The sequence below is a fragment of the Geotrypetes seraphini genome, chromosome 3 (genome assembly GCF_902459505.1).
Source record: "Geotrypetes seraphini chromosome 3, aGeoSer1.1, whole genome shotgun sequence".
Classification (NCBI taxonomy): domain Eukaryota; kingdom Metazoa; phylum Chordata; class Amphibia; order Gymnophiona; family Dermophiidae; genus Geotrypetes; species Geotrypetes seraphini.
In genome coordinates, this window is record NC_047086.1 from 159971910 (window position 1) to 159994120 (window position 22211).

Sequence of the window (22211 nt, forward strand, 5' to 3'; positions counted from 1 at the left end):
TAGGTCATGGTGAGCCCCCCAAAACCCACTACACCCACCTGTCTACAACCCCAATAGCCCTTGTGGCTGCAGGTGGCACCTATAAGGCAGTACAGTAGGGTTTGGGGGGGGACTCAAATGTTCCACCATGAATGTAGAGTGTCTTATGGGCCTGGGTCCTCCTCTCTATGGTTCACTAGCCCACCCCCCAGACTACTTAAGCCACCTCTGTGCAGATCTACTAGGCTTTACTATGCCAGGTGCTGATGTTCCAGAGGCAGGTAAGTACATTTTTATTCTGAACTTTGTGGGGGTGCGACGTGGTCAGTGAACATGGGGGTGTGTGTGGGGGGGTTCTTTACTGTGTCCCTGCAGTAGTTATCTGGTTACTTTGGATACCTTTTGGGCACTTATATGTGTCTTTACATTGTCTTAAGTCACAACATATAAGTTTGTCTAGGAAGTCTTGTCAAATATTCGATTATCCCTGCAGGATGACTAACTCTAGGTTGGGCCACATCCTGCCCTAACCACTCCTCCAAAAACACCCTTTTCAGCTTTGGGTGCACAGCGGGATTCAGAGGCCTAAAAAGTTCCTGGATATGTCTAAAAAGCACTTGGACATCCTGTCTTTTAGGTCGTTCAAGTTCTGACTGGCGGGTTTTCAGACATATTTAATTTTCGATTATGAACCCCATATTGTATAATAAATTTCCAATCCAAAATAAACTTTAAACTACCATAAATAATCAAATTTTTAAAATCTAATTGATAATATATGAGGGTTGATTCATAAGTCATGGCGACTATATTTTTTTCTCTCAAAAATGTGCCAACAATGGAAATTGAATATATATGTTTGAAAATGTGTGACATGTATTTCTTAATGTTTCCACCAGATGACAGATGAGTGCAGCAGCCTCTAGGAGGGGAAGAACAAAAAACATGGCATTTCCAATCATTGTTTTATTATGACAAACAGTGTACAACATGTACTGCATGCAGAGTCTGCATGTATCTTAGGGTTTCATTTGTGGTCCTGTATTTACATAGGGTTTATCTGTGTTCTGCATGTGTGATCAAGGTCAGGTGTTCTGGTAGGAATGAATGTTGAGAAGCGTTATTGGTGTCATGGCCAAAAGTGGGAATATATTTGTTGGCTCTCCTTCACCCCCTATTGGACCCAAAATGGACCTTGCTTAAAAATTAGTGAAGACCACTGATCTAGGGCTTTGCCCTCACACCAGATGGCAAATTTCTTCCATTTCAAAGTGTAACTCTTCTTAGTGGAATCTTTCCTGTTAGCCAGCAGGACTTTGGACACACTCTCAAGTAGCTGAAGGGATGCAGATTCAATGCTCTCAATATCCAACCCATTAGGGCCATGGTCTGGAGCTTGGGATGCAGAAGAGAATTCTTGTTTGACATGATTAGGGCTGGAAAAACTCCAATCTCCAAGGTTCTTAAGAAAACAACTACAGAAGAAGAGGGAACCAGATCTGCCTTTTCCAATAAGGTATGATGAGGACCATGGTTCCCCGGTCCTGCTTAAGTTTCAGCAGGAGAGGATATACATATAGAAGATCCAATCCACAATCAAGGAGGAAGACATCCAATGCCAGCCTGCCATCTGGAGCAGTATTAAGGGACTTTGTTGTTGAGATTTTGCCAGGCACTTATGACCTAGCTTGGTGTGACAGGGTGGAGTACCTGTCACTGGCCAGCAGCCTGAGAGAAGAGCTAATCTGCCTAGAGCTGCAAGTGCTGCTGGGAACTGTCCATTCACCCTGAGTGGGCTATGGTGCTGAAAAGAACAGCTCCCAACACAGAGAGCTCAAAAGGCAAGGAGCTCCTTCAGAACTTGGGTGACCCTCAAGAAGAAGAATTCTGGTTTCAGCCTACCTCTCAGTAAACCATAAAGGCTAATCCTGATAGCGGGGACTGGTACAGTGGAGAATGGAAGTCTGATGGTGGGAGGGTCCATGGGGACCTATACACTGGAAGAGAGAGATCTGGCCCTGTGTGGCTGACCAGTCCTGAAAGGGGGGACTGGTGCAGCAGAGAAAGCCTGGTGTTGGGAAGGTTCGCAGGGACCTATACACCAGCAAAGAAAGAGCTAAAGAAGTAGCCAAGGACCCAGTAGAGCCTGGAATCAAGGGGGATTAGGTTTGACAACTGGAGGTGGGACCAGTAAAGAAGGAGAATCCAGGCAAGTCCTCAGTGTGTGTGTCAGCAAGACGATGACTGGGAGAGCCCTCAGTGCGTGTGTGCTGGATAAGACGACTGGGCAACAGAGCAGCTAGGAGTCCTTGGTGTATGCGTTGGCAAGAAGACAACTGAGGGACTGGGAGAGCCCTCAGTACATGTGTGCTGGATAAGACAACTGAGTGACAGAGAAACTGGCAGAGTCCAAGGACCCAGGGAGCATTGGCCAAAGGACTAAGTAGCAGTCTGGAGGAGGGACCAGCTGGGACACTGCCAAAGACCTGGAGGGTCAGGAGAGACTCAGAAGCCTAGAAAGACGAGGAATCCTGAGAGGACTTGGGGACGACCAGAAAGTCGGGAAGACCTGGTCGGGGATTCTAAGGGAATGAATGTCAAATTTGTGTGTAACCCTGTATTTATATTTTTATAAAGAACTACGGAACCTGGGGGTGTGGATATGTGATAGGTATACTGCTCAGCCCGGTCACATGATGACACTTGGCCACTGTTGAAAGGATACTGGGCTAGAAAAACCTTTGGTCTGCCCCCATATAGCTATTTTTATGTTCTTAAGAGGAGTGGCAAAGAGATCCACTGAGGAGGTATCCCACTCTTGAAAGATCTTGCCGGCAATGCCCATATTGAGAGATCACCTGGCTCATTGTCCACCAGACTTTCTTTCTCCATTAGGTAAGTAGATATGAGTATCATGCCATGGTTAGTGGCCCACTGCCACATCCCAACTGCTTCTTGACACAAGGGGTAGGATCCTGCACCCCACTGCTTGTTGAGATAACACATGACAATCTGATGGCTTGTTTGGATCAGAATAATTTGACTCAACAGTTGATCTCTGAAATCCTTTAGAGCAGTGTCTCTCAAACCTTTTTAGCTCCGGCACACTAAACAAAACAAATATTTTTCATGGCACATTATAATTGAAATTATAAAATTGCAAAATCAACAAAAAATTAAATTTGAGAGTTATTTATTTAAAGTTCTTTAACTAAAGTAGATAGAATAAAATTGTTAATCAGTGCAATGGATGAACTTGTTTTTGAGTGCAGATTAGCTCAAACCCGGCTCGATTGTCAATAAGCAAACATACATTTCATCATCTACTATCTGCAGTTCTCTTTTTTTCAATTTAATTTGTCAGAGCTGAAAATCCATGTTTGCAAAGATAAGACGTTTCAAACGGTAACAAAGCCTTGATTGCTTTGTTGCTCAAGTTAAGATAACTACTACATAAAAAATAAAATTACTTGCTGTAAGTTTTCAAGGACCAATCACATCAAAGAATGACGCTTTTCTAGGCAGTTGTATACTTATGCATGCAGACTCTCGTAACACTGACAGACACTTGCATACGTGACATACATGTCATCTATTCTCGTGTATACTTATGAAGGGAATTATAAAAATAAAGTAAAATTCTGGAATCTCTTGTGACACACCCAGAATCTCTTCAGGGCACACTACTATGCCACAGCACAGTGGCACTGCTTTAGAGCATTCCATATTGCCTACAGCTATAGAAGACTGATATGAAGCTGGGTCTCCTGAGCAGACCAGTGACCCTGGATGTGAAGCGCGGATCAAAAGAAGCTGGGAGCTGCGAAAAAAAACATGAAGGAGAAAATAGTAACATAGTAAATGACAGCAGATAAAGACCTGAATTGGCCATCCAGTCTGCCCAACCTTACACGCACTATAAATTAATCATTTAATTTAAACGGTCCTTTTCCTTAGATATTTCTAGGCTAGAAACAAAGAGCTCTGCCCGGTAGTGTGCTTAGGTTCTATCTACTGGAGTTTCCATCAAAACTCACTCCAGCCCATCTAAACCATCCCAGCCATCGAAGGCAAAGAGAAAAAATTGCCTGTGAAAAAGAACAGTGTCGGGGAGAAAGTTCTATTTGGTGATGTCTGCTGACAGAGAGCGGGGCTTTATTGCTCATACCTGATTTCCTGGTCTACAGCAGCATTTGTTTTTGAGTCCCCCGAGTGCCATGAATCGGGCAGGCATGGAGAAGGGCACCTCTGACATCATTGGGCCCTAATTCATGTGGCTCATAAATGCTGCCGCTCCTGTGGTGCGCAGCCACAGGGCGTGGCCTAAGGGGCACGCCAGGCCCCTTGGGAGCCTCTTGGAGCCAATTGGAGACAAAAGGTGCAAGGTTTGATTTTATAGTTTATAAAGTGCTAGTTGAAGTAAAATAAATTTTTCCTGTTATATTATTTCTTTGTTTATGGGGAAGCACAAAGGAAAGGTTAAAGCCTCCACCCCGGTCTCTTCAGGCCCAATGGACTGCCACCTTTTGGTAGGCAGTACTAGTACCTTACAAGTGAATAAAGTTGCTCAGATATCAGGTGCCTCATTGAGCTCTCCAGAGCGAACTTCTCCTCTTCCTCCTGATTTCCCTGTCGATCCGGGTTTCAAAGTAGGTCCCGGTGCTTCTTTGGAAGCTGTAGAGGCCCAGACTGATCTGGTTGTTTCCTATACAAGTATGGCTCAAATTTCTACATTTACAGATGATTTTGAAGCCTCTGATGAATCTAGGCAGGATGTGTCGTTAAAAGATTTATGGTTAATTAATGTGAGGATGGATAAGTTACTGAAATCTGTCACAACTCAGTCTCAAATGTTTTCAAAAGAAGTTGTTGTCAAGCTAGAGAATGTTGATTCGAATATTAAAGTATTGGATGCAAGTATGCTTAAAACAGATAAATAGATCTCTAACCTTCAAGGATTCTCCACATCTGCTATAAAAGATTTTCATATTATTCATTCTAAGTTAGAAATGATGGAGAATTCAGAAAGGATTAGAAACCTACGTTTGATAAATTTTCCTGTTACCCACTTGATCTCTCCTGAGATACTTTTTCGGAAGTATCTTGGGGAAATCTTGGGGATAGCTAATCTTGATTCAATACCTAGAAAACAAAAAATTTTGATTGAACAGGGAGTAGATCAATTGACTACTATAGATATTGATCTGACACAATTTCTGGAAGATTCCCAAGATACGATTCAGACTAGATCCACTCTCCTGGTATCTTGTGTGAATGAGAGTGACAAGGCATTAATCATGAAATTATACTTTAAGAATAAATTGGCAATGTTTTGTGGAGCAAAGATTCAAATTTTTCCTGATGTGGCAAGAGCCACCCAGCTTAGACGGAAAGCCTTTTTGGCTTTGAAGTCTTAAGGTGGTAGATCTTGGTGGTACTTTCTTTTTAAAGTTCCCGTGCAAATGCTTGGTTACATTTCAAAATAAAGATTATGGGCTCCTTTTACGAAGCCGCGTTAGTGGTTTAACATGCGTAATAGCACACGCTAATTTGCCGTCCGCGCTAGCCGCTACCGCCTCCTCTTGAGCAGGCGGTAGTTTTTTGGCTAGCGTAGGGGTTAGAGCGCGCTAAAAAGTTGCGTGCGATAAAGCCGCTAATGCGGCTTCGTAAAAAGAGCCCTATGTGTTTTTCAATTCAATTCAACTAGGACAATTCCTAGGTCAATTTGATAAATAACTTCTTAGGTTATATTGTTTTGTAATTGTATTGACAGATTTCTGTTACTATAGAGGAGATAATGTTATTTACACTAGGATATTTGAAGGATGTAATGATCTTTCTTTAATTTTCTGTGAAATTTTACATTGATTGACAATTTCTTTTCTTATTTACTTATGTTGTTTACGGTTATGATATTCCTATTTTCTGTATACTTGAGGGATTCATGTTACATAAAAATTTTTCAATAATAATAATAAAAAGAACAGTGTCATGAGCGAAGGAAGTTACATCTTCACTGCTCCTCAGATGAAAGAAAACTGTGAATCCCTTGTGAGTCAGGCAGGTGGAAAGGAATGTGTGTATGTACAATTAGGCCTGTAGAAAGATTCAGGAATCTTCTGAACCCTGGGCAGCGTCCGTGCCAGGGCTCCGTTGATATCGCCACCCATCTGTGATAATCGTCTGTCCTGCTTGCCCTCAGAAAACTGAATCTTCACTGCTGAATTACTGCATATGGACATTACCACCTTACCAGGTACAACTGTGCTGTAACCTTTTGTTCATATCTGATTACTTTGGTGATTTTTTTTTTCACACGGGAAAATGTAGCTCTGTGAAAACTTAATATATGTTTTCCATGGAGCTGCTCTCACCAGTCAATAGGATACTAATCACTTAATGATATCTGATAATTATCTGCAGATATATCCAGGAGAAAAACACTTCTTAAGCTCTATAGTTCAGCTTCACTATTTAGTGGCTTACAGCCTGATTCACTAAGCTTCCTCCTCATAGAAAGAGAATGAGATACAAAAAAGCCTGAGTGAATCAAGCCTTCATCCAAACAGCTGTTCTAACAAGGAATGTGAGCAGGTAGCGGCTCCAGAGCTCATCTGGTCTACCCATTTACCCTTTCTACTTCCTCAGAGTAAGGGTGTTCTGTGATTATTTCACCTTTTCTTGAATTCTGATAGTTTTTGTTTCCACCACCTTCACTGGGAAGCTGTTTCATGTGTTCCCTACCCTATCTGTGAAGACATCTCATCTCTCTTTCCTTAGTCTACTCCTTTTCAGCCCCAACTGTGAGACTGTAAGATTGGAAAGTAAGGGAAAAGTAAAAATGCCAAATGCATATTTTTCTTCTGTATTCAAAGAAGGGTATTGTAAACACTCAGAGATAGATGTTAGGGGTATATATGGTACAGGAGTAAGTACAACTTTGTTTTCAGAAAAGGGGAGTTGCATGGAATTAGTAAAAATGAAAGTGAGCAAGTTAAGGTGTAGTCTAATTATAAGAGCAGTGGGCTGAGAACCATTGTGACTCCTTGTGATCATGGGAAATCACTTAACACTCCATTGTCACTTACCCCCACCCCCACCCACCCTTTTACATGGTTTTTAGCGCCAGCCGCGGAAGTAACAGCTCTGACGCTCATAGGAATTCTACCCTGTGCACATTCATCCAAACAGGCTCAAGGATTATAATATAAATGCTTTTACAGTATATACTTTATCAAGTCCAACTATTGTTCTGGTCAGTCCTTGCTATACTTCTAAATATTATTCAGCAATGGGGTTTTGGATTACCTTAGCCAAGCCAAGCACAACCAGCAACTGTCTCACCTTAACAGTCTCTCTCTTTTTTTTTTCTTTCTTCTTGGGGCTCTAATTCAGCCCACGGCTGGGGAAGTTTCCTTTCTCTGAGACTTCTACTCTCTGGGCAGTCTCTTCCTGGAGGATTTCTCTCCCAGGGACCTCTCTCAACTGATCTCAGGCTAAAGCATATATTCCCCTTTCTGTCTGAGGTCTGCCCCTGTGACTCAGCATAATTGCTCTACTTGCTCTAAGGTGGCTCAGTTCTGAGCTGCTGAGCCCAGTGTATCCTGGGAAATGTAGTTAATTCCCTCTCTGGCTAGCGTCCCTTGCTGCCTGGTGGTATAACTGTTGCATTGGGGAGGAAAAACCCCTTAATCCATCACAGGGACACAGATTGTAGAAATCTATCTGGCATTGGCTTCACTTCCCTACTGCTAGAGCTACTTTTTAAGCACCACGCCTGCACATCATAAACAAAGTTATAACTATTGATCTATCAAGATTGGTTTTGAAACTATCCTGTTTCTATTTTGGGATTGTTTATGTCTATCCCATGCATTTTTGAATTCCACTGTTTTTGCTCCACCACCTGTACCAGGAGGGCATTCCAAGCATCTTCCACCCTCTCCGTGAAAAAGTATTTCCTGAGTCTACCACCTCACAACCTCATATAATGTCTTCTAGTTTTACCTCTCCTCCTCTCTGGAAAAGATTTGTTTATAGATTAATATCATTCAAGTGTTGTTTTAACCATTTGCATAATAAATTTAACTCCCTATCTTTATTTGTCTTGTTTTTCTGTCTTGAATAGATTGTAAACTTTCTTGAGCAGAGACTGTCTGTTACATGTTTGTTTATAGTGATGTGATGTCTAGTGCTAAGAAATGATAATTAGTAAGAATATAATAGTAGAGATTGGATAGACTCTGCAGTATTAAGAATGGGCAGACCAGAGAGGAGTTTCCAAGTTTATTAAAAAAAATTAATGCAACCCTTATAAAATTTCTAAGCGATTTCCATGATAATAAAATCAGGGGTAAACAAACAATATGTAATAACTGACATCAACATTACTTACTTGAAGCTCAGAAAGAGAGGACTAGAACTACAAAATTATTATAGAAAAAAAGAACATAAAAGGGCTAACAGTAGGGCATGGGATTAAAAACAGCTGATTGGAGTCCAAGATGCAAATTTCAATCTAGTGACTTATGCGGCATAAGAATTAGGTGACAAGAGGAGGAAGTGACATCATCCTAGTGCATGGCTGCCTGAATTGAGAGCTCCATAGAGGTTGCTGCGCGTAGTGGAGTTTAAAGCTTCCAGTGTGGTGCGATTTGAGCTACAGGGAGATTCATCGGTTCCAGTGGGAATGGCTACCCATAAAAAGCTAGAAAAGTTGAAATTCTTCTGCGAAGGAGGAGAGAAATCGGCGAGTGAAGTGCCGGGGAGTTCTATAGAGCCGATCAAGATGGCTGCGGGGCCTCGATGCGGGTAGAGTCAGAGGATACTGGGACCACGGCGCTCCCATTGGAGCTTGGTGAGGAGGCGCAAAGAACTATACAGATGTAGTTCAGGGAGCTGAAGGAGGAGATGGTGGGGATGCGAGTGGATGTAAAGGCTGCATTGGCAGAGCTTCGCGCCAATGTGGGTGAACTTGGGGCCTGAGTATCGGCTTCTGAAGACCACGTGGAGGCGTTGTCCACATCGGTGTCGAGAGTTAAAGAAACGACAGGTTGCATCTTGTAGCCGAGCCGGTACCTGGGAAACAAGGAGGTCCGGCCCGCGCTCACAGTTACGCTGCTCCGACGTGCCTTCCTAACGGAGGAAGGTCCTGCTGGAAACTATGCTCTGACTTATCAGTAAAGCCAAAAAGACAAAAAAAAAATCAATTACTCATTAGTCCTGGGTAATCCACTTTATTCGGTGGAAAGAGTGATAAGCTTTGTTCAATAGTTTGTTCCCCAATGCACAGTCATAAAGCAAACACTTTAAATCAGGAACTCAAGAAAAAGCGGTCACCAAAAGTAAAAGGGACCAACTCAGACCTTTAGGCAGGTAAGTAATCAAAAATCAATTCTCAAAGGAAAAACAAAAGAGCATGAACAGTTCTTTTCACTGACACACAAAGTTCAATTTCACAGCACTGCTGAATCAGTTCAGGTGCACAAGCCTTCTGCTGTTCTGGCTTCTTCCCCAGCCAGCTCCACAAGAGTTGGGAAGGGGGGAGGGGAGCAAGAGAATTCACCAATTAAATAATCTGAATAACAGACATGCCACTAATGGCCCCACTAACCCAACCGGTTGTTTAGTGAATTCTTCCCCCCTTTACTTCCCTCAGGTTCTCACACATCCCCTCAGCATAAACCCCAACTGACCAATTAAACTGGCAACAAACAAAAACGTTTTTTTTTTCTTTCCTCTGCTTAATTCAAGCAGGGCAGACACTGCCAGCACAAGTCCTTCAAAGGAATTTTCCTTAACCACCACCCTTTCCTCCAAAGCAGTACAAACCCCCTCCCAGCAGGGAACTAAGCTTCACATTCTCCAGCCCTGCCACTTAGCTGATTTCCATAAGGACTTCTTCAGGCAGACTGGAACTTTCACTGAACTCCATAGGTTCTACCCCGGGTAGCTGGTTGTCCAAAGGGTCTGTGTCAGGCTCCTGCATTTCCCAGTCCCCAGCCTCTGGGGTGTCTTCAGGGGGGGAGATCCTTCCCTGAGCTCGTTCAGGACAGACTGCCCTCCTCCCTCTCAAAGCAGCCTCCAAAGTACTCAAGGGAAACTGCCCTGCCCTTTGAGGGGGAGGAGCTTTCTGCTTACTTTTCCTAGCTGACTTTGGGAGCCTAATCATTCCCTTCAGCTGATATCCACCAGAGGGAGAGAGGTTCCTCAGAGGCTGTTGTGAGCTATTCTGAAGCTCCTCCTCTCCTCCCTGGAAATCAATCACCTCAGTATCAAAGGGAAAACTAGGTTTTTCCTTAGGCTTGGTCACAATCCTATCCCCGTGGTTTGCCCTCTGTATCCAAGGGCCAGGTTTCACTAAGACCTGCCCTGGTAAAAGCTGCGTTTCAGGGATAGGATTGTGACAATCTCAACAGAGCTACAGGCGCAGGTGGAAGATCTTGAAAATAGATCACGCCATTGCAATCTGTGTTTTAAAGGCATTCTGGAGGAAGAGGTGCATCGCGACTGCAGGCTTGTAGTGCGGGAGTTTTGCCAAAGTCTCCTAAGGGCAGATGGTGCGGCGGTGCCTGACGAGATTCAGCTACAACGGGCGCATCGGAGCTTGGGATCTGCTAGAGGTCAGGGTACTAAAGACATCATAGCTTGCTTTACTGATTTTGCCCTGAAGGAGTGGATTTTGCAAGCGGCAAGGCGCCAGTCCCATTTTCGTTGGAAAGAATTGGAAGTGGGAGTATTTCAAGATCTGGCCTGGTCCACGTTGCAGAAACGCAGGGCCTTTAAAGAAGTAACACAGGCTTTGCGTGATGGTGGACACAAATATCGCTGGCTTTTCCCCTTTGGAGTAAGGCTTACTGTCAATGGGAGATCTCGGCGTGTGAGTACAGTGGTGGAAGTTTGGTCCGCCATGCGAGAGTTGGGTTGTGTGAACATCCCGGAGCAAATACCTCTGCTGGAATCCGCTAGAACCTCGGTACCGCGTGGGACATGGACAGCCAAAACGGCGACCTGAAGCCTTTGTAGTGCTACTTTACTGGACTTACTGGGACATTTTGGGCCAGGAGTATCACTGTGTGGTGTGATGTCTCTGGTCTCCATATTATTGCTGGTTTTGACATTCATGGTGTTTATTTCCTTGCTTTATTCTCTTCTATTAGTATTGAGGTTTTTGTTGTGCTATAGAGCCTGGGGAAGCTGAGGAGTTTGGGATAGTCACCTGGGGTGGATTTCACTTTCTACTGCCTGGCTGGTCCGTCGCAGCGGGGATCAGCATATTGCAGGAGGGTTGGGGGAGGGGAGACAGGGGGAGAGTGATGGTAAACTTCTTCATATTGGATCTTGGAATGTTAATAGGATGAACAGTCCAGGTAAACGACGTATAGTATACCGTGAATTGGTTCGTATGAAGTGGGATATTTGTTTGCTTCAGGAGACCCACCTGACGCGGGATGTGGGAGTGTTACAGTCGCCCTATTTTGAGCAGGTATGGACGCACCAAAGTGGGAAGACTACTAGAAAAGTGGGCAGCCTGGCAATTCTTATACGTAAGGGATTGGGTCTGGTGGTGTAGCAAGTATATAGAGATCGATTGGGGAGATGTCTGGCACTGCAGGGCACATTACAGGGCCGTTCCTTTTCTGTGGTTAATATCTATGGACCTAATGAGGGTCAAGCTTCATTTTACACCTCTCTTAGAGAGGACTTGGTGAACTTTGTGGTGGGGTCGGTATATTTGGGGGGAGATTTTAACCTTACTCCGGATGGGCAGCTCGATCATTCTCAGGGGGGGACTTAGGACACCTTCACGAGCCCCTCGTCGGGCCTTTTTAGCATTAATGTCCTCCCTGGGTTTGGTTGACTGTTGGCGTCTGTTACACCCATCACAGAGATCTTATACCCACTACTCCCATGTCCATTGCTCCTATGCTAGGATTGATAGCCTTTGGATTCACCGTAATCAGTGTGTGTGTGTGTGTGGGGGGGGGATATGGGCTGCCGAGATAGATTCCATACATATTTTTGATCATGCTCCGATTTGGGTGGCGTGTGTAGGCTTCTGGGATACTGGGGATGCTCGCAACTTCTGGAGGCTCAATGAGTCCTTGTTAAAGAATACCCAGTTGTTGCAGGAGGTGGGGGAGTTTATTGACCGATATTTGCAGTATAATGATAATGCTACTGTTAGTGATTCCATTTTGTGGGATGCCCTTAAAGTGGTTATCCGAGGAGTCTTTATTAAATGGGGAGCTCACCTTAAGCGAGTGAGAGAAAGCCGAGCTTTATTTCTTAGGGAGAGCTTAATTGCTCTGGGCAGTGAGCACCAGCAACATCAAGATCCCAGAATGTATGAAAGACTCCTGAAAGTGCGCAATGAGCTCTCTCTTCTGCAGATGGAGGAAATAGATTTTTACAGATTGAGATTGCATCAGACAGTGTATGAGTATAGTAATAAGGCTGGCTCACGACTGGCCCGGTATATCAAATTGAGGCAAGCCAGAGCCAACATTACCAGTATCCGGGATGCGGAAGGGATTGCTTAGTGTACTGATGGGGCCATTAGAAAGGTTTTTCTCTTTTTTTATTCCAAATTGTATGGGAAGCTGGAAGGAGTACAACCAGAGTCCATCACCACCTATTTGAATAAGGTGCCTCTCCCTAGACTAGCGGCCTCCGATATGGAACGCCTTAATGAGCCCATTATCTTGGGGGAGGTTGAAGGGGTTATTACCAAGTTGAAACTGGACAAGTCACCAGTACCAGTACCTCGATGGGTACTCTAATATTTTTTATAGGCAATATCGGGATGTTTTTCCCCCTTTATTGGTACGGATTATTAATGGAGTGCGTGCAGGTAATCCGCTGCCTCCATCTATGGGAGAGGCGGGTATCTCTGTATTACTTAAACCGGGGAGGGACCCCTCTGGGTGTGGTGCATATCGCCCCATCTCCTTATTTAATACTGTTGCAAAAATTTTGGCCAAGGTCTTAGATCTCCGGTTGGGCATGATCTTGCCCACACTGATACATATGAACCAATCGGGCTTCATCCAGTGGCGGCAGGTTAATGATAATATCAGACGGACTTTACATCTTCTTTGGGCAGCACAGCGGGCTCCGGATAAGGTGGCTCTTCTAACTATTGATGCTGAAAAGGCTTTCGACCAAGTGGGATGGGAATTTTTATGGCATGTGATGGAGCAGACGGGGTTGGGAGCTTCCTTTTTAACCTGGGTACGCGCGTTTTATCGGGCCCCGCAAGCAACTATTAGGTTTAATGGGGGATATACAACCTTTTTTCCGATTGAAAGGGGCATGCGTCAGGGTTGCCCTCTCTCTCCATTATTGTTTGCCTTGTCGATTCAGCCACTGGCAATTCATATTCGGGAACATTTAGAGCTGAGAGGGGTTTGGGTGGGAGTTCAGGAACACCATATTGCCCTTTTTGCTGATGATGTGCTCTTGTATGTGCAGGACCCAGAGTTTTCCCTACCTATTTTCATAGAACTTTTTGGGGAATATGGATTGGTGTCTGGGTTTACTGTTAATAAGGATAAATCTGAGATGTTGGGAGTCACTTTGACTGTAGATGATATCACTCGTTTATCGGGGTTGTTTCCCTTTCGGTGGGCCTCGAGGGCGATTAAATATTTAGGAATTCATATCTCGAATGACCTGTCTCAGCTGTATGCTTTGAATTATGCCCCTATTGTTGGAAAGGTTCGGGGAGATCTTCAGCGGTGGTATGGGTTGTGGTTGTCTTGGTGGGGATGCATTGCTGTTATTAAAATGAACGTTCTGCCGTGTTTATTGTTTTTATTTCAAACGTTACCCATTCCTGTTCCTACCTTAGTGCTTAAACAGATTCACGCCTTATTTTTTAAGTTTATATGGCAGGGGAAACCGCCCCGACTTTCTTGGCAGTGTATGTGGTCGCCTCAATCCTGTGGGGGACGAGCACTCCCTAATTTGTTTTGGTATTTTTGGGTGGCGCAGTTGAGATTTTTATTAGATTGGGACATAGCTGAGGCAAAGAATGTAGTACAAATGGAGCGACAAATAATGGGAACTCATGTGTTGCGGTTTTGCCTCTGGTCTTCCTCATCGGAAAGGGTGATTTTCGGGGGTCAGAGCAATCCTTTTGCGTTTATGGTGTGAGACAAGGAGGAGATGGGGCGATGGGATGGTACCTTCCCTTCTGGGGGCATTATGCGATGAACCTCAGTTTCCTGCAGGTAGAGAGAGTTCTGTCTTTTTGCATTGGGGGCGCCTTGGGCTTCAGACCTTTCGGGATGTTCTGCATAAGGGGATATTGGTGTCCTTTGCAGCATTTCAAACTAGTTGTGCCTTGCCCCAGGGGGATTTTCTAGCTTATTTACAGACACAGCATTTTATTCATTCTTAAGGTTGGACGGGGGGGAGAGGGGGGGTTTGTTCATTCTGTTACTTCTTTAGAAAATTTGTGGATCAAACTTAGGAGTTTGCCTAGGCCCATTTCAGTTCTTTATCAATATTTTAAGTGTTCTGCTCCCTTCCACCCTCGCTATAAAGCAGCATGGGAACAAGATTTGGGATGTTCCTTTTCAGAACGGGACTGGACCCAGCTTTGTACAGAGGTGGAAAAGGCCTCATCTTGTGTTCTAATCCAGGAAAATGCCTATAAGTGCTTACTATACGCCAGCTAGGTTGCATAAAAAGTATCCTGGGGCTTCTCCAACATGCTGGAGGTGTGGGGTGGCTTTGGGAACTTTTCTTCATGTTTGGTGGGCCTGCACTCCTTTGCAGCTTTTTTGGAGATGGGTAGTGGGAGGTTTATCACAACTATTACAACTTGTGATCCCTTTGGTACCACGGGAATGTTTATTGGGTTTAAATAGTGTGTGTGATCATTCTTGGCAAACTAAACTTCGCCGCTGGGGACTGGCAGCGGCCAAATGTTTAATTGCTAGCCACTGGAAGCAGATTGAGCCCCCTACTATTTTGGAATGGTCTCTGAAGCTCCACACTATGTGTGAAATGGAGCTTTCAATTGCTACACGACACGGATATTATTTCTCTTCTGTTCAGACCTGGACTGTAATGCTGGACAAAGTGGACACTTTAAGTTTATTGGGGGGGGGATCTGGGGGATTGGTTCTGTGGAGATGACTTCCTGAAGGAACAACAGGGGGTTGTCAATTGTGGGTTGTTTCAGTTTGTTGTGTTAGGGTGGGGGGGTGGGGGTGGAGTTCAGTTGGAGGGGATATCCGATTCATTGTGTTGTAGATTGTTCTTGCTCTTTTGTGATTTTTCATTGAGACATGATTATGTTTTGCTACTGTATCTAGAGTTTGTTTGTGCGTTGATATCCACATTTTCTGCTTGTATTATTTTTCAAAATTTTAATAAAATATTTCAAATTAAAAAAAAAAGAATTAGGTGACAAGCGGATCTGTTCTCGAAGGCATCTCTGAAAAGAAAACTCTTCAGGGAATCTTTCTAAAGTAGATTCTTCTTTAATATAGGCTGGTAGAAGATTCCATGTTTGTGGGGCAGTGACCATGAAAATATCTGGGCGCTTTGTAGTAATAATTTTTAAAGATCTTAATATCCTATGGGGAGCATACGGAGTGAGAAATTTGTCAAGAAATGCAGGTTGTTTTGTTTGACGGTTTCAAAGGTTAAGAGAGCCAACTTAAATGTCTGGATGTCTTTTTGCTGGTAGGAGTTGTAGTTGCGGTCCATCTGGCAGTGACTTAGAACTTGCCTGGAGCAATGCTGTTCTTCAGGCAACATCCGGGGCCCACTTCTAACATCTTCATCAGGTGCCTTGTTTGATCCTACAAAGACTCAATACCATAGCAGAATGCGGCTGCTGGGCATGGCCTGAGGGGCATGCCCTGCCCCTTGGGAGCCCCTTGGAGACCCAATGAGATTATAGAAGACGATTAGTAGAACAACGTACAAGGTATTTTTTTTGTTTCTTTTTTTTGTGCTTTTTACAAAATCACCATGAGTGTGAGGCCAAGGTGTGAGTGTCTACACCAGACATGGGCAAACAAAGGCCCGCGGGCCATATCCGGCCCATTTAAGTTTAGCTGGCAGCACTCTAAACAGCTGTGAAAAACCACTAAAGAAAGGGAAAGACTGATAGACGGCGGTCTGCATGAATTGTAAAAACCTGAAGAAAGACAGGAAAAAACAGAGGAACCCACCTCGGGAACTAACGCGACAAACTCTGAAGAAACCTCTCCATGAGATTAGATGACCACCTTCTCTCGTTGGGGAATTCCCTCTGCCGCATCACTGATGATGTCATCAGTAACACAGCACATGGAAGGCCCTGATGAGAGAAGGCGATCTTCTAATCTCATGGAGAGTTTTCTTCAGTTTGCTGTGTTAGTTCCTGAGGTGAGTTCCTCAGTTTTTTCTTGCCTTTCTTCGGGTTTTTACAATTGATGCAGACCACCGTCTACATTATATTACATTAGTGATTTCTATTCTGCCATTACCTTGCAGTTCAAGGCGGGTTACATAAGGAGTTATTTGGACATTTAGGAATACATAAGAAGTTATCTGGACATTTCTTGTGGTATTATGGAGTGGATCGGGTTGAGATGATTTTTGTTGTGTTAGTTTGTCTTTAAGGATTTCTTTAATAGCTGGGTTTTTATTTCTTTTCTGAAGGTTCTGTAGTCTGGGGTCGTGATCAGTAAATTGGAGAATTGGTAGTCTAGTTTTGCTGCTTGAGTGGCCAGGAGGCCATTGTACATTTTTTTTTCGTTTGACGTTTCTGATTGGAGGGTGCATGAATGGAGTGTGGGTTCTCCAATGTCTGGTTGTGTTGTTTGGATTAATTGGTTGTTCAGGTAGGCTGGGCGGTCTCCGTTTATGATCTTAAATAGTAGACAGTAGAATTTGTATAGTATTCTTGCTTGTATTGGGAGCCAGTATGAATCGAGGTAAGCCGCTGTGATGTGGTCGTGTTTCCTCAGTGAGTAGATAAGTCTCAGAGCTGTGTTTTGTACTGTTTGTAGTTGTTTTATCATGGCTGTGGGGCAGGGGAGATAAAGGATGTTGCAGTAGTCTAGAAGACCCAGGACTAGGGACTGTACCACGAGCTGGAATTGTTTTCTGTCGAATAATTTTCAAACTTGCCTTAGGTTTCTCATGACTGCGAATGATTTCTGTATTGTTTTGTTGATTTGTGTCTGCATGGTACAGCCTGTCCATCAGCATTCCCAGAAGTTTTAGAGTGGGTTGAATGAGGTATGTGATTGAGTTTATTACTAGGTTTGTTATGGTTGGGGTTTTGTTGCTTTTGAGGAGGATGAATTTTGTTTTGTCAGGATTCAATTTCAATTTGTGCTCTTTCCTCCATGTTGCTACTGTTTCTAGTGTTCTGTGTAGTGTGTCTGTCATGAAGGGCGCTGGTTGATCAAAAGGAAGGAGAATGGTGATGTCGTCTGCATAGCTATAGGAGGTTAAGCCTATTTTGTCTAGGCAGGTGCCGAGGGATGCAATGTAGAGGTTGAAGAGTGTGGGAGATAAAGGTGATCCTTGGGGTACACCCTTTCTATAGTGGTTTTTCACGGCTGGACATTCTGTTTCTGTCCCATGTGTTTTTTTTGTGGTCTTTTTCCTTTGTAATACACACCTTGTAGTTTTTTGTACCTGCTGCTTTTTTAAGTGCTTCACCCTCATTATTTCCAATTTAACTTCCCTGCTTTTTCCTGCCCATGGCTTCTGACTTGCCACGTATGTCTATGTCTGTGTTTTATCAGCTCCCTCGGGCATGACCATGTTGCAGTGTTACATTTCTTTAATTCTTTAGGCAAGTCTGTGTTTATGTTATTTGCTCTTTCAACCCTCTGGTCGTTTTGCATGCTTTATTTTCCTACACGTCACCGGGTGTCGGCCCATTCATTCATTTATTTCGGCATGGTTTTTTTTTTTAGCTCTGTACTTCCACTGTTTCATTGCCTCGTGTTCTGTGTTCTCTCTTTTTTATTGATATACATTGTTGATATTTCAGCACACATGTTATCTTTTTTCTTGTATCTGTTTTGCAATATGCTTTGTCTATTTCTGCTTACTATTTGTTTACTATTTGAAGCCTTATTGAAATATTATTTTGTTATGGTTTGACCATATGCATTTCAGCTTACCTTTCTTCTATTTTCAGTATTTTTTTCCAGCATCTTAGCCATTGATGTGCGCATATATGCTCTATTTATATGCATTTTTACTTCTGATGTCTTTTGCTTATTTTCAGTATATTAGCCATTGACATACATTTTTATGCTTTGTTTATTAGTACATTCATTTGGATGTTATTGCGTTTTAATGTATCTTTCATACATCTTGCGTTTTAGATTGCATTTCCTGTTTTTATTGATTTTATATTTGTTTGATGTTTTACTTTTTTATTAATGTTTAGTTATGTCCCCTGAGGAAGGCATCACTTTGATGCCGAAACTAGGATCCTTGGTGGGACTTGTGTTTTCGAATAAAGAGAGGAGCAGTGCTTGATTTCATTTTCAGTGGGAGACGTCCCTGAGTTTTCCCCTGAAGAAGGAAACGAAACGGGGCTCTGTAGGACAATCAGTTGGCACTCCCAGACAACAGATCCTCTTACTAGATGGATGTTGTCCTTGTAGATGGCAGTTTAAATTTACTGGACAAATGTGATTTCTTGCTTTCTCAAAGCTCATCAATCAGTGATTTTGCACTTTGTGTGCTTTTTGAAATTCAGGAATGATGTGACTTTGCACTTGACACTTTGGGCACTTTATTATTATTATCTTCAATCTTTGCACATCGGAATTTATATTCATTAGAATTTTTAACACATTAATTGTTTTTTTAGCTAGAGGATGGCTTTAAATGATGTTAATGGCAACCTTGCATGCTCTCTAGGGTGCTTTATGCCTGATATGCCCTGGCGAATTTTTGACTTTCTGCCAATAAGTTCCCATGAACTGATAGCCTTCCTTAAAATGTATATATTCTAGGAGAGATACGATCTTTTCTGCCACAGCCCCGCAAATCTGGAATTCACTCCCACTTAATATAAGAATAGAAAAATCACTGAGCAAGTTTAAAAGTCTCCTAAAGAGCTGGCTATTCAAGGACGCTTTCCAATAGATTTGTTCTAACCTATAATAGTTCTAGGAAGACGATCTAATAGAATTAAGCGGGTACCTGTTCCCCAACCTTCTGTGTCTTTGGTCCTTCCCCTTGTTTTATTTTCACTTTTATTTTTTTAGAATTGTATTTATGCCAATTGCTGTCAACTGCCTCCCTCCTTACATGTATTACTGTATTAGCAGTGAATGTTATGTTTGTCGGTTTTTATTATTTTATTTAATTTTGAATTTATGTAAATCGCATTGGATTTGGATTATGTGAATTAATCAAAGAAATTAAATAAACTTGAAACTTGATCCCCAGCTATTTATTAAATCTTTAGAGATTCTTGGTGTATCTAACCAATATTAATCAAGCAGTGCAAATTTTGAAAGCCCGCAGGATCAAGATAGTTCCCAGAATTGAGAGTAGGTCTTTTCCTTCCAGTTTACATGCTATGACCCCTCTCTTATAGAGTAGGCTATTTCTTATTTTCATTTTCTAAAATGCCACAAGTCTTTTTTCTTAAGAAATCCCTATTGTTACCTTAGGCTTGAAGGATAGAGAAGGAGATACACAGATTTATGGGATGTAAATTATCAAATGGAAGGAATATTAAAATCAGTTATTACATAATGAATCATGGGGCCACCAGATAGGTCATAAATCTCTTTACTTTTGAAGGTTTGCAAAACCCTGCTATGTACAGATGGTATGCCTATAATCCTAAAGCAAACCTTTTGCAATTGTTATCTAAATTCTGACAGCAACAGAATCCCTGATAAATTATAGTACTACAATGCCTGATTTTTTTTGCCTCATCAAATAGCCCAAAGCGAATTATAATCAAAAGTTTACAGAATCAATATTTATCTGCCACCAAATTTCCCATAACCACAGTATCAATTTCCCATCAGAATCTTAATCTGTTTTGTCAAGACCCCTTCACAAGAATTTATTTCTATATAATCATGCTTTTAAATATGTCTTATAGCATTCTTTGTGACATTATCGTGATGGTAACTTGTTCCACAGGCTAGGTACATTATTTAAACTGTGTAGAGAATGACACGGGGACAAATTTGTCTCCATCCCTGCAGGAACTCAATTTCCCCGTCCCCGTGAGTTTTGTTGCTGTCCCTGCCCCATTCCTATAAGCTCTGCCTTAACCACACAAGCCTCAAACATTTATGATTTTAAAGTATTTAAGGCTTGTGCCAATGAGGATGGAGCTTGCAGGAATGGGGCAGAGACAGGAAAAGAACTCGTGAGGACAGAAAAATGAGTTCTCGTGGGGACGGGGAAATATTTGTCCCTGTGTCATTCTCTAAAACTGTGTTTACTTGGATAATGGCTGCAGTATTTCCCTGCTTCACCACTCCCTAACTGGTTTTCTTGGCTTGTTGCAATAATACTTAAAATTAGCTAAGTTTTCTAGTCCATTTTATTATTAATTTACAATTTCATTCCTAAAGACAAATCAGATATATGGAAACATACGGCCTCTTTTACAAAGCCGCACAGCAACAGCCCCGAAGCCCTTTAAATCTCTATGGGCTTTGGAGCCGTTAGCGCAGTGCGGCATTGTAAAAGAGGCCGATAGTCATGGTGACTGTCCTGGAAATCAACCTCTGTGTGTCTAAGAAAGGTATTTGCATATTTTGTTTTCCCTGATAAACAGACCTGTCTGCAGTCCTTCATCACTTTTCTCACCTACCCTACCCTTATGTATAAACCTTAATTGTTAAAATTTTTTTTTTTTTTTTTTAAATTGTAATTCCATTTTTTCTTTACACACTTGTTTCAGTTTGTATTAATAATACATAATGATTAGTTTGTATAATTTTGTCTTATTTGTATTTGTATTTGTCACCCCAGTTTTTTTTTATTGTACATTTCAATTTTGTAATACGCATTGAAATATTTGATATTGCGTAAAATCAAAATTTAATAAACTTGAAACTTGACCTGGAGTTGGCCACCTGTGCTCTACCACATCAACTTCCCCCTCCTATCATTAAAATGCGGTTTATAATTTTACTCTACCTTGTCCACAGATGAGGAGAGAAGAGAGAGCAGCATCCTTAGAAGGAATCGGTCCCCAATTTGCAGCATGGCTTCATGGTGCTCTGGGTTTGCAGCTATTTTGCTTAGAGCAGCACAACTGTAATGCTGCAAAAGAAAAAAAAAATCAATTTGCAATGAATGAAAATACTGTACTGCATTTTCAACCCTTACTGCCATTGAGTTAAAGTGCAATCTGGTACTGCTCTCTGTACAGGTGCTGCACACATTGACTACTAATTGCGCTAACACTATCCATTTAGTTTAGGTTTTTTTGTTTGGCAGACCTAAATTATGCATTTAGGAGCTGATTCTATAAACAGTGTCTAAATCAGCTGGCCATGTATCTCTCACTTAGGTGCTGTTTACAGAATCGCAGCTAGCGCACCTTTCTCCCTGAACGCTGGTAGCAACCGCCTCCCCCCCAAAAAAAACAACAAAAACCCAAAAACCTGTGACTCTTCAGGGTTGGCCCCTTTGTGCTCCCAGGGTAGCCTACCAGCCAGTTGAAAACTTCCTACATGCAGCGCTGCTCTGGGAACCTTCTTGCTGCCGAGTCCCTCCTTCCAATGTAACTTCTAGTTTCTCCAGAAGTTACATTGGAAAGAGGAACTCAACAGCAAGAAGGTTCCTGAAGCAGCACTGTGTGCAGGAAGCTTCCAACCGGCTGGTAGGCCGCCCCGAGAGAGTCACAGGTTTATTGTGTTTGTTTGGAGGGGGGGGTTACTGACGGTGTTCAGGGTGCGAGGGTTGTTGGATCTGTGAGAGGGAGAGAGGGAGGGGGCTGTTGGACTTGCAAGGGGGACTGCTGCTGCGATCATGAGGGGGACTGATGACCGGGAGGAGTGGGAAGGGAGGCAAATTGTGGCAGATCCTTTACTGTGGGGACAAGGTCATTCACCGCTCTATGGGACAGTGAATGGTCTTGTCCCCATACCTGCGGCAACCAGTCAATTTCTCCCCCTGTCCCTGTGGGTTACCCATGGCTAGACGCGGGAAATAGTCACCGTGCCCTTCTCTACCTTGAACTCTGATTGCTTCTCCCCCCTGCTCTCTAACAA

The 22211-nt window shown here is 42.8% G+C and overlaps 1 protein-coding gene across 3 annotated transcripts in view; it reads right to left on the reverse strand.

The window, feature by feature from the left end:
• The window catches only part of LOC117356895 (vacuolar protein 8-like), a 118432-nt gene that overhangs the window by 38940 nt on the left and 57281 nt on the right, over positions 1-22211 (reverse strand). For all 3 annotated transcript variants that reach the window (XM_033936784.1, XM_033936783.1, XM_033936785.1), the window contains exon 8: positions 21133-21258. In XM_033936784.1, the coding sequence (XP_033792675.1) occupies positions 21133-21258 (126 nt within the window). The remainder of the gene's footprint in view (positions 1-21132; positions 21259-22211) is intronic.